General features: G+C 38.0%; 1 protein-coding gene across 10 annotated transcripts in view; it reads right to left on the bottom strand.

Annotated features, from left to right (window-relative positions):
- Positions 1-13479, bottom strand: part of CDC42BPB (CDC42 binding protein kinase beta) — a 91626-nt gene that overhangs the window by 10848 nt on the left and 67299 nt on the right. For 5 of the 10 annotated variants that reach the window (XR_008462255.1, XR_008462256.1, XM_054161816.1 and 2 more), the window contains exons 22-30: positions 12719-12769; positions 11516-11605; positions 11009-11083; positions 10509-10614; positions 7942-8078; positions 7232-7371; positions 5664-5745; positions 2256-2472; positions 1809-1871 (exon numbers count right to left, since the gene is read on the bottom strand). Coding sequence is in view for 8 of the 10 variants with exons in the window: in XM_054161816.1 (XP_054017791.1) it covers positions 1809-1871; positions 2256-2472; positions 5664-5745; positions 7232-7371; positions 7942-8078; positions 10509-10614; positions 11009-11083; positions 11516-11605; positions 12719-12769 (961 nt within the window). In the remaining 2 variants the exon portion in view is untranslated. The remainder of the gene's footprint in view (positions 1-1808; positions 1872-2255; positions 2473-5663; positions 5746-7231; positions 7372-7941; positions 8079-10508; positions 10615-11008; positions 11084-11515; positions 11606-12718; positions 12770-13479) is intronic. The other 5 variants (XM_054161811.1, XM_054161812.1, XM_054161814.1 and 2 more) reach the window with 3 other exon arrangements.

Below are 13479 nucleotides of genomic sequence, written 5' to 3'. Positions count from 1 at the left end.
AGGAAGCTGTACTGGAATTATCTGCATCTACAGTCGTGTTTATTTCTGAGTACTTACAGAATGGTGACCACTGGAAGGTTACTCAAAGGAATGGCATTTATTACTGCCAAAAAGAATTTCAAATATCTGCTGTCTCCACGTATAAAGCAGTTTGTCCAGAAATCATGCAATGGCTTATTGTAAGCAAGAGAAAGCAATAACATTGTGTTTTTAGAATAGAATAGAATAGGCAAAACCACATTTCTGACTCTGTTCGATTTTGAAAGTCAAGTAGGTCTTTAAAGACTTGTATTCACTGCTTTATTTTACATGGAAATGCAAGTTCTGGCATGACTGCAATCCAACTTTCAACAGCCATAAATGAAATTGCATTGAAAAAGGAAATTCAAATTCTTCTATGAAGGCTAAGTTTTTAAAGAAGTATCATCTTTTCTTTTAAATTGGGGTGACAATGGCTAAAAACAGTCAAAGAGGTATTTCAGGAGTGTCTCAGTGATTTTTCCAAAGTTGAGAAAGGCATCCTCTGAGGTTTTATAAGCCTGAATCTGACCTAACATCCTCAACTCCCAGACAGTTAAAGACACCAGAGGAACCTAAGCTCAGAGGTTATAAACAGAGGTAAAGAAAGCATCAAAAATAACCCTCTCAGAGAGCCAAGGCTGTTAGCTCTTGTAGCACAAAAAGTATAAACCCAGAGTGCCTCAAGAGTTATAAGCAAGCATGGTCTTCTTAGAAATAATTTCTATAAATTCAGTTAAACATAACTTATTTCTTCATTTTTTGGTTCATTTGTTTAAAATACGAATGTCTTATTTTTTAAGTAGACTGCAAAATTAACCAGCCTCCTTACCTGCATTTCCACCTTTAAGATTACATTTTGTGTGGAATGACCCCAAACTATCCCACCACCCCATGCTAATAATTCCTTCTGGCCTCCCAAGCTTGCCCCACCATACCAAGGCATGTCTCCCATTGCTATTTGTGTTTGTGCTCAATATACCAGGATAAAGGGGAAAACGCTTCCCTCACTCCCTTGCTGTGAAGCCCAATACTTCAAGGACAGAGCAACCTGCCGATGCTGCCCAGTGACGATGAAGTGTACACTTTGCTGGGGTAACCAGAGCATGCTCTGTGTGAATTTCTGGAATGAACATGGCAAGTCTCTTGAAAAAAACCAAAGTGGGCTACGCTGATCCCATTTTCCCCAAAGTAGAGGGCAGAGTGCATTAAGAGGAGGAAGGACAAAGCAGGTTCAGGAAAAAGCATGGGAGCGGGGAAACAGATATTGGAAAGGGGAAAGCAAAGCTTTCACTTTGGCCACCATTGGTCTTCACCAGAATGTGAGTGGCTGTCAAATTTCTGGACGAAACAGACAACACCACATGGTGGCTTTAATTTTTGCACTGGCTCTTTTTCTTCTTAATTCATGGTAGTTTGAGTCCTCTGATGGGGCAGGTTGGAACAAGTCTGTTTCCATGTCTTTCTCACTCAACTCAAGTTATAGTTAGTAAACTGTCTGTGTGCTGAAGCATTATGCTACCTGCTGCAGGAAAGCAGTTAAGGTGAGAATGTGCCAGAATACGCCCAGTAACTCATCCCTTTAATTTCAGTCAGCCAACTGAATGTAATGATAATTACCAAATTGGTGCTTGTATCTCACATTTACTTTTCTTTCTCATTATTTAACTGAGTGCTTAATACTTACTATACGTGAAGGGCTGTTGTTTGACCTATATTACAACAGCACTAAGAGTTATGGAGCTCATTATTCTGTATGTAATTACTGCATGCATTATGGCCTAACTTACCATCACGGGTCACCTCTATCACATACAGTCCTTCTTCTGAACCAATTGCTATTCTATCTCGATCTAAACCAGAAAGGGGACAAAAAAAAAGTCTATTAATTCAGCTACACTTAATCTTATCTTTAAAGCACACTGTTTAATTTGAACAGCTGGAAAAATTTCTGGACAGATTTTCACCATCAAATAAAGTTTGCTTAAGTTTACGCAGCCTGTCAAAAGCATGCTACATACCATATTGCTAAAACAACCTGTTAAACAACTAAACAGTATTATTCACTCTCCGTGGATGAAGAAATTTGAGTATCAATGCAAGATTAGCATTTCAGCTCGATTTTTAAATGATTTGAAGGAATTTACTTGAAGAATTTATTTCATGTTGTCATTCAAGAAGCCCAGCTAAAAGCTCCAACAACTTTCACATACTTACAAAACTTAAACCAAACATACCTATAATAGCAGCAGCTAAACTTGCTTTAATAAGAGGCAGTGTACTGTCGTAGGCTTCTTGTGGAATATGTACAACCTGGTTTCTCAGTCTGTTTTTGTGCAGGATAGACTGCAAGCCTTCTAGGATTCCAACCCACTTTCTCTTCTCATTCTCATTTTCCGTCAGGATCAGTAGAGAACAAGACTTTGAAGGTAAACCTAAGAGAGATGCTGTCACCTTTTAACAGATAGAGAAAGGTAAATCAGTAAGAGTAATAAAAGCCCTTTTTGTCATATTATATACTGCACAGAAGTATGAAAATAAAAAACACTTTTTCACAACATCATCATGATGTACCTGAGGAGAATGCAACACAGCATACAGCTGATACAACCACAGTGCTTCAAAAAACCAAACTACCCACGATGCAGTGGTTTTGTTTAAAAGTAGTCAGTCTTGCTTATTCCCTCTGAATCCTAATATATGAACAAGGAATGCTACATTATTTTCCTACAGTAATCAATACAGGGCAGTAAAAGACTCCTTCCTGCTCTGAACTGGAATTTCAGTAGTATGCCACAATTTGTCCTGATCCCTTCCTCCATCCTCTTTTCATAACTTACTGAAAATGACACATGTGCTTTCTGGGCCAGATGCATTTAAAGCCAATGGCACTGCTATGATTTGTTCTGGATTTTGATTTGGCTATGTAATTTTAAAAACATTTGTCTAAGAGGAAGAGCAATCTTTTCAGACTGAAGTACTGCATTCTTCCACTGTCCCTTGTTAAAAGAAAATCAGTATGGCTTCACTTAAGTTTTCAGGTAGCTCATCTTATAGATGTCAGGGCAGGCCTTATTGCAGGAAACCTAGCCAGGAACTTTCTGTTGCCCAAAGTACACACTTACTAATTGTTAATATTAGTTGTGTGTCCTCTATGAAGTGATCAAAGAATTTGTGAGATTATGGAAATCTTTGCTTTCAAGTCAGACAAGGAGGTCATCAGCCAGCATTGGCCCTCACAACAGACTTTTAGAGTAACAATAGTTAAACAGGAAAAAAAACAAAACACAAAACCAAAACCGAAAAACCACAAAAAGGCAAAAAAATGTAAAATTGAAGGCTTTAATAATCATACATGGAATAACACACCTTCAGCCTATATGCCTTGACAAGAAAAATCACCATAAAGAAGGATGACGTGATTATGCAACTATATACACTTCCTGAAAGAGTGAATTAAGCAGGAACATTCATCTCAAAGATAAAATACGTCTGAAAATAAACTTGGGACAATAGGATGTCAAAGACAGAACTCCAGAAGTAAGAAGAGAGTGAAGAGCACTAGGAAAAGAACTGAGTAGCGTGCAATTGCTCATAGCTCTTAGTACTCTGCATCAAGCTTTGTTCAGGTCCAAACTGTAACTAAGTATTAATATTTCAAAAATGTATGGAGGCGTAACAGATAGTATTTCTAAATTTGAAAAAACAAAACCAGACTTCAGCTATGGTCTTCCCTCTGATGTATCACTCTGAGTTCCTCCTCAGACTTGCATGCAGTCAAAACACAGAAAAAACAGAAGTTGGTCATAATGTATGTAGCATTATTCATCACAGAAAAAAATCCAGCATTTGCCATGAAGCTCAAGGCTTCTTAACTCAAACTGCTAAGCTGTGGAAAGACTCCACCACAACAGACACTCTTACATTATTATTAAAAATATATTGATGGCAGCACTGAGACTGCAGTGTCTGGATGCAAGGATGCCCTAGCATCCAGCCTTAAAAGCTGTTTACCACTGAGAGATAAGTTCATCCTCCTCTTGATTTCATGACGAGTCAGAGGTGGCAATATTTTGGTGTTTGGCAGTGCTCAGGTACTGCTTTCTGCTGGTGGAAGAGCCAAAAGAAATTGAAATCTTTGTTGGGCCACCAATATGAAAGAAGGAGCACATTTTTACACAGGTGATGTAAAGCAACGGTTTTAACTGTTGTGCAGAAACCACACTGTCATCACGCCAGCAAGATGCAAATCTAGAATTAAATGAAATTGAGAAAACAGACTGTCTTGCATCAGCTACTACTTGTTTCCAGTTTTAGGAATTCCTTCTTTTGAAGAACTTAAAACTCAGAAAAGAGATAGGACTTTGGCAGCATTTTCTCTGGTCCCTGTCAGTGGGGGATCTAAAAGGATATACTTGTGCACCAGGCTTCAAGTTAATTCCTTTCATCTCTTTAGTAGGGGATAATATGATCAAATTATGGAGCCATTTTGTCATGTCTATCCATGGAAGTATTTTCACATGAAGATAATTGACAATAGTGGTTTTTTCCTTATCATACCCTTTCAGTTAAAAACTGCAAGCAGAAATTAGAGCAGCAAGTCAGGCAGGGTAAACTCTGCAGACGCCTTGTGTTAAACAAATCAACCAGCAGCTCATTTTCTCTCTTTAGAAGTCCTTTTCCATAGTATCCCACATTTGCTAATTTAAGAGGAGAGCAGGAGATGGGAATTTAAAAAAAACACCAAAATGTTCAGAAACAAGATGAAAATTAAAGTAAAAGTAGTAGTAAACTATTGGATGAAAATCTACTGCAGGAAATATTTGTACAAAAAACCTCAGAAAAGCAAAGCTACAGAAGCATTCAAATAGCCAAGACATTTCCCAAGTAAAACCCTAAAGGATCAAATGATTTGGACTGATTGTGACTGTCAGCTCTTTGGCTTCTGTGTTTTACTGACTTGATCCTAAATAACTAAGGATCAGGGATGCTGAAAACAGTAAGATTCTGCATTCAAATTCAAGGGATTATATATACAGGCAACTACTGCACTTGTCTCTGTATTTTAAAATTCCAGATTAAATGCAATTCACAAATCTTTGGAAAGAAGTTCCTCTTGTTAAAAACTAAATACAGCATTCAGATAGAACATACAACAAAGAGGATATTATAACTAAGCTAATTAATTTTTTCCCCTACGATACTTAAATTTGAAGTGAAGCAAATGAAATTAAATTAATTTTTTTTATACAGGACAATACACAGCTAACTAGAATTAGTGATCATAACCCAACTTCAGCCCACTGTTACAGCATATCATAGTATCATACTCCAAAGCTAAGAAAGAAAACCCAGGACCTGGTAATGCCAGTGGAAGAGAAGACAAAAACATACTAAATTGTAGTCAATAAAAAAAAGGACAAATTTTATATACCAGGAAGCAGCAAAATAAGCAGAACTTTGTTCTTTACAGTTGTTATAAAAGGAGTACCATGTTGTTGTTCTGTACATTTCAGCATGCCTTGAAAATTCTTACACTTTTGCGTAACTTAATAAACATTAAATAGGGATAACATACTTCACTACCAAAGCAACACACTAGTATTTAACTGGCATTTTCTTTAAGAGTGAATTTATAGCCATACCCTGAATATACAAGGGATGTCTTTACGAGTTGCGTGTATTACATCCGACGCTAGGACAGAGCTCACACAAAAATCTTCATCTCTAGTGAGAAAGAGAGCAAGAGAATCACACACATGGACAGACCAATGTTATTCAGCAAAATCTTACTGATACCACAACTGTTTCAATAGGCTGCAATCTTCCAAACCCACACAGAGGTCACAACTGCTTTGTTATGCTCTAACTGTCCTTGACCTAAACAACTCGCAACCTTTACTTATGTTTCTACAGTATTCAGTATATGTAACTCTGTCCACTTGAAGTGGGGTGGCTTTTTGGTTTACTGATCACACCTATTCTACAATCCACAGCAAGAATCTTCCAGCCCAGCAAACACATTAGAAGTGAGTAATTCATACCTCAATGTGCAGCAAGAGAGGGGCCTTTGGAAAAAAAGAAAAACCACATAAAAAGCTCTTGGAAACATAATTATAGTTTGTGGGATTCAAATAAGGGTTTTCAAAACAGCTAGATTTTATTCTCTATTACAGTAAAATAAATAGACATCAGAATAACTTTTGCATTTCAGAGTGCCCCACCCCAGAGGGTTTGTCTACACAAGCCTTTTTAAGCTGAATTTGACCGAGTTGATCACTATTGCCAATTTTAGTGTAAAGATGACAAGAACACCTGAAACTTGCCCATGCTACAATTCATAGCTGTGGTGGTTAACATCTATTAAAACATCTAAAGAATCCTCAGAAGACAGACTCAAAGAGGCAGCTCAAATAAGCAGATAAAGCATGGGACAGTTTGTATAACGTTTGAGTTGCTTCAAGCCATGTACTGAGGTGAAGGCTGTTATCTGCAACACTTTTGTCCTTCTGCTCCCACTGCCAGCATGTCAGACAGAGCTGATACTGACAGTTCTCAGAGAATAAACATGAGAATACAACAGCAGTACTGGTGCAACCCCATGGTACCACTGTCTGGAAAAAACATAAATCAAGGTGATTGTGAATGCAAACTTTACATTCAACAGAGATAGAACATTAAAAGGTACTACACTTTCTTGGTATTTCCATAAATTGAAGTTAAAAAACCTTCCTGGTTATTCTGATCAATGTAAGTCTCATATCTTTTGCAGACAGCATTCAGTGGTTCAGATGGTTCATCATGAATACAGTAACTCCTGTGAGATGAAGAGTCCATTTGTGCTGTGAATGTTTTTGGAAAACCACTTCAGTATTTCTAACATTCCTGAAACTACTGACTGTGGGTGCTGAGGTCTGAGTGCAGGGGAAAAACACCCAATCTACCAAAGTCTATCTGTTTTGCATGCATGCATATGGAATTCTAGGAAAAGGCATGTTAATATTGTAAACACTTATGATTGTAAGTGACTATAAAGTCACTTAAGGCACGACTTGTTCAGCCAACTTCTCCAGCCTAAACTTAGCAGCACTCTACATACAGGACACACAGATCATCCCAAGCAAGAGTTCTCAAGATCTTGAAAGTTTCTTGTGCACTATAAATAAATATTCCTATTAGGAGAGGATTTCTACTCTGTCATAGTAATACAAACCTGAGATCCAAGACTTGACTTGCAACAACGCCAGGCTGGGTGGATCTTCCCTCAGGCACATCATATAAGAACAGTTTACAGTCACAGACAACTGCATAAGCCCTTTGCCACCCTTTCTTAACTCCTGTAGGCTTTGGGACCTGTGTATAAATAACTGATTGCTTATTAAATGTAAGCACATGTAGTAGACACAGAAAGCAGGGACATTTAGAAAAGCTTATACTTAGATCAATGGAATTAGAACACGTTCTCTTTGCCCTTCAAAACAGAGTGGAAAAATGTCAAGTAATCAAGCAATCATTTTTTCTCCCTAAGTTCAACCATTCCCTGCTACAGTTTAATCACTATATTAGGCAGTTTTAAGACATACAATAGGGCTTGTATATTCCACAAATACCAAAGTGATAGGGCAGTTTAGCTTTATATTATGCTTACAACAACAACAGAAATTCTCCCTTAAAGCATGCTTTTTTTTGAACCCTCCTGCTACTAAATCTACTATGCTTTAGCTCTTGTAGTTCTTGTAAAACCAACTGTTACTCCCACATCTGAAGCAAATGAGGTTGAATAAGTTACACAGATGGCAAACAAAGCCTTAAAGCTTTAGCACAATTTAGGAGATCTGTTTAAACATGCCCAGAGGTTCCAACATGCATAGCTGTAAGTGGAGCTTAGTATTCTTCTCTCGTCCAAGAACAAAAGACAATTACCTTGACATAACCTTTATAGGCAGTTCCTATTCCTCTTTGCACATCTACTCCAAGAGGCCTTTTGGCTTGCTCAGGGGGTATGGGGCAGACCTGAGGTGCACTATCCTTGCAGGAAACATGGCATGCAAATGAACACACTAAGCACAAAAGAGAAAATTCACAGTGAAATGCGTGTCAGGCATAACAGGAGATCAATGCAGTTTGTCCTTAACTCTCTGCAAATTAATCACACAAAGTGGCAGTCAAATGTTGCCATAGCCCACTATGGTAAAGGATTGAACACACCTTGATAGTGTACGGTACTCTCCAAAGTGCTTTTATTTTCTCTTTTAAGCCTATTACAAAAATGGCAAGAACTGAATACGCATTTCAAGGCAACTTTTGAAAGTATTTTCCAGAAGGACAAAGAGTCGGTCAGCTTCACTGGTGTTAAACAGTGACTAATCCAGTCACAAAAATGTATTAACAAAGGAGATATAAAAATTACAGAGCAGTGACAGGAGACAAGGTAATCTAATGCAAGAACGCTGCATAGACAAAATAAAACAGAACTGAAAAAATAATTAGAAAAGGTTAAGCTCTCAAACAAAGACAATAGACTTGAAAGCATAATAACGTAGAAACTAGATGACAAGGACTGAAACTGTGTGGTAGAAATGACATATATAAATATATATCTATAGATATATATCTATGCATCTATGTCAGAGTTCAAATAAAGAGCCAACACCTATAGCAACTGTTGCATCCTTTCTTACTGTGTGCTGCATCAGCAAGGGACAGAAGTCTAGGTCTTTTGTCTGTGGAGCACTTCACACAGAAGTACTACAGTAAAAAAACCTTAGAATACATGCCTCTTCACATGCAACTGACTACAAGGACTGTGGAATGAATTAACAAGTTATATATATTGAGTCATCCAACCCACAGTTTATGGCTCATGGAGATGTTGCATAGTTTATCCAAGCTACCCTGTTTCTACTAGTAGGTTTGGGAGGGCAGTGAGAGAATGGCACAGCACTGATAAATCCTGTGCTTCCTCCTAACCATATTCTAAGAAGGGGAATCTGGCAAACACCCTGTGCACATCTAGTTCTGTAATTGCAAAGGGTCACAGAATTCCAGAAAAGCTGGAAACAGCCACTTTCTGCTACAGCCAAAGACTGGGCTACAAACCTCTTCCTCAGCCCAGAGCAGGTTTCTTGGCTCATTCTTTGAGCTACTGTCTGCTCCCAGGACAGGGGTTGCTGAAAAAGCAATGCATGCAAAGTACTGCAGGTACACAAGACTGGTTAATAAACTCATCAGCTCTTTAAGGACACACCATAATTTTTTGAGACTGTACATATCAAGGAACATCAGTTGTAAAATAGGGAAAATCCAGGGGATATAGCCAGTTCCACAGGCCTCTGGAAGTGCAGCTGCATTTTACCATAGTCTCCAGCATTAAAAAGAAGAGAGATTAGGAAAAGCAAGCGAATGGGAGTGGAACATGGCAAAGTTTTGTTCTGCTGGAGTCATCTTTATTTTTGTCCCAATGTGATTCTAATTTTTTCTGTAGCTATCAAGATCTGGAGCAGAAAAGACAAACTGGAAAAAATGATTCGGAGCCTAACCAAAATATACAAGAAAAAAAAGAGCAAAGTTGACAGCTATGCTAAGGGAAAAAGATCATTTCAAACTTGCAGGAAGAGATCTATAACAAGAGCTCACAACTGTCAGCAACAGGAGACAAAAGGCAAGTGCTAGCAGTAGGTGCTCCTGGGAAAGACCCACTGTCAGAAGATTTGCCAGGAAAAAGCCCTGAGGGGCAGATGAGGCAATCTGAGTATGATACTGAAGTTGCTAGTGGAGAAAGTGTCACAAGCAAGAACTAAGCTGGGAACAGAAATACATTAAGATTGTTTATACTGCTGTGTCTTTAACAGCTTGTGGACTACTTCCTGAGTTCAGGTGTCTAATCAAGAGATGGGTAAGTACTTGGGAAAAAACCCCATCTCCACATACCCAAACATGGAATTCAATAAAGAGACATGCTCCAGAGAATGCATCTGAAATCTAGCTAATGGACAGCAAGACAGGCTACAGGCCAAAAAACCTAGCAAATGGTCCTCCCAACATATGGGATTTATGATCATGATAGAACAAATTAGACAGACTGAGATTCATGGTACCAGAGCATTCCTGTAGTCTTCTCTACCACAGAAACAGGAAACAGTCCTGCCTTCCTTGCCTCCACCAACTCACACTCTAACAGCACTAGTGGCAGCAGAAGTAATTAGTAATATGAAAAGGAACCATGAGGGCCAATATGAATTCTTTGACTTTAGAAGTCTGATGATTAAAAAACCCCAACACCCTCCGCCCCCCCCCCCCCAAAAAAAAAAACCAACCACCCAAAACCAAACCACAAACAACAACAAAAAATCCTGCACTGTTGCATCCACTTTTCCCTTCCATTCCTCCCCATCCCCCCTTCAAAGAAATGGTTGCCTTGAGATACATTAGTGCTAGGGGATGATTCTTTCAGACATTTGCTGATAAAGTAAAATGTCTAACTGACTCACCATCACAGGCATAACCTTGTCGAACTAATCCCACCATAAGAGAGGTGCAATGGCTACACTGAGTAGGACTTGTAAATGACTTGATGTTGAGCTGGTGAGCTTTAGGCTGAAAGATAAATTCAGGACAAAAAATAACTTTTCACTTTCTGTATATATGCAAACATTTCCCTTCACTGCCCTCTACTATATCAGAGTGTACATTATGAAACCCAGGCTTCTGTTAAATAACTGCAGCTTGTACAAGGTGCTGCAGCACAACAGTTAACAGTTTTATTTCCAACTGTATAAGACATTCCAACCCAAACCTACAACAAACTATTTTTTGTCATCCCTTCTGACAAACCAAAACCCAGCAACTTGCATTAACAAACACGTGATTAAAAATACAGAGCTAACACACATGACAAACCCAAACAGGACAAGAACAAACATAGAGGGCTAACTTATAAATGGTATTTTTTCCTTTGTTCTCAATAATAATGTTAGCACAGTCCCCCTACCTTTGGTACAGCTAGAGAAATGGATTGAATGGTGGGGGAAGGAGCAGCAGGCATCCTCTGAAGCCGAATTGGTTCCTGAATCACAAAAAACTGTAATTGAGCAAAATAAGGCTTCAAGAATTTTTTCAAGATTGGAGTGGCAAAGCTTACTGTTTTCTGTCTTTTTTTTTTTCTTTTTGAAAAGCATCAGAAATTTAATTGTCATTAACATTGCCATTCTGATTTAACAGAGACAGATTGTGTTTTGAAGCACTCACAGGAAAGCCTGCACACTGAGAAACAAGCAGCCATACAGAAAACATATGAAAATGATGGTACATCAACAGACACAGAGCCAGCAAAAAGGTTTAATTTGCAGCTGTCCTCAAAACAGGTGCAATTAACAGTGACATATTGCAAATAAGCAACATTCAATCCTGTGTCTTCACAATGAATGTTGCCATATCATGAACAAAACAGAGACTTTCTAGTCAATTACACTAAAGGGTAAACCAACAACTGTCTTACTTCTTGTTGCTGCTCTGCAGTTACAACTGAAGTAGACGGTGAAACTTCTGCCTTGGGACCCTGTGTTTCCTGCTCACTAATGGAACTGGTCTGCAAAAGTGAAAGCAAACATGTTACATCAGATACCACAGATCTGATGAAGCATTCTCACATCAACAAAATGGAAACAAAAAACACTGCTGACTTTTGTACGCAGTAGACATACATGTAAAAACCCACTCTGGAAAAAAAAAAAAGGTCTTTCTTTTAAACAAACCCTGCTACCTAATGAAAAAGCTTTAAAGCTGGAAATTGAAACGCAAAACCTCATAGTAGGGAGCAAATATGCTGCAAAAGCTTTCTTCTGCCAGCAAGGCCATGTATAATCTCATGCATGCAGGTATGGAATGACGTTTGAGAAGCTTGCCAATCATCCGTAGACCAGCTTATTTCTCATGGTAGCTTACTACACTAAGAATTTTCTAGCACACAAGACAGCAATTCTGCCACAAGAAAAAATTCTTAAGGTAGTACTACAAAACTTTTAAAACATTGTTGAGAAATGGCAGGCCTCTGTCATTAAAAGAATCATGTCCACTTAATCATGTCTTACATTCGACTAAAATTTAAGACTAGCATCCACTACAAGCCCTCTATTGATTTCACACTTAAATTAGCAACTACTAATTGCCAGCACAAGGGGGAAGTATGCTACAATTTCAGAGCTTAAGAAGCTGGGTGTGGAAGCAGGATACTGTCTACATTATAGTACTCCAAGGACATCATAAAAATCATGATTAACAAACATCAGATTAGACTTCACATAAATGATGTAATTAGCACTAAAGGCAACAACTAATGAATTGCTCACTTCCCAGCCAGTTTAGACAGGAAAATGGCTCAAGTTCAGTTAGCTCACTAAATATATTCAGATATCTTTTTTGGTTTCAATTGTTTGCTAGGGCTGGGTCATTTTATGATCAAATTGTACCATTATGCAATATGAACTTTAAAAAATGCTATGTGTGATTCAGCTTTAGCCACACAGCCAAATTATTAAAAAGTAAGGCTGTAAAGAGGAACTAAAAGAAAACCAAGCTAGCTCTATTTAGCGAGTTAAGTTATAGAGAAGTCGGGGACGCAAAATATCTAATTTTAGAAGGTCATTTTTACTATGACAGGTCACAACAAAGTATGGAGACAAAACTACTAGCAAAAACTTACTTCTTCCCAAAAGGCTAGCAGAGAAGATGTAGACGAAGAAGAAACAGAATCCTTTGTTGTAATGGATATGAGGGATAAAAATGATCACTTATCACCCACAGGAAAACTTCAGATACGTATTAGCAGGCTAGCTAAATAAAATGTTTTATATGGCCAAATGATATTCATTAAAACTAAATTAACCCAGAGCAGGTAACATGGACTATCTGTACAAGTGCATGTGAAAAAAACTTGTAAATGGAAGTCATTAAGTAGAACATCAGATTTTAATGTAATTTATCAGAAAATGCCACCTGCACTTCTACAGTGACTATGTGTTTATTGCAGGACCTGCTGAATGGAAATTTGATTACCTATGGGCTTGATATTCCACATGTTACTGTTTTCAGCATACCTGGTAATTTTTAATGCAATATTTTAAAATATCAAGGCCAGTAGCTAAAAATCATTATTTAGATAGGAACATATGCCACGTTTCTCTCTTTTCCCTCCACCTCATCTATACATTGCATTTTATTGATTCAGCAAGAAAGCCAGCATGGACATTTTGCTACTGGCACAGCACATACACAAAGTGTATGCAAACACCACAGCATGCCCATGGGCTTTCTTTTGAGCAACAGGGACAATTTGAGAAAATATATTTAAAAAAAAAAAAAAAAAAAAAAAAGAAAAAGAAAGGAAAAAAAAAACCCAGTACACATTTTAGATATAAAACTTAAACAGAGACTTCTGAAGTTTTAACAAAAACCCCTTTAACT

This window comes from Dryobates pubescens, chromosome 5 (assembly GCF_014839835.1).
Source record: "Dryobates pubescens isolate bDryPub1 chromosome 5, bDryPub1.pri, whole genome shotgun sequence".
Classification (NCBI taxonomy): domain Eukaryota; kingdom Metazoa; phylum Chordata; class Aves; order Piciformes; family Picidae; genus Dryobates; species Dryobates pubescens.
Note: the sequence above shows the minus strand (reverse complement) of the source record. Positions and strands in the feature narration are given on the sequence as shown.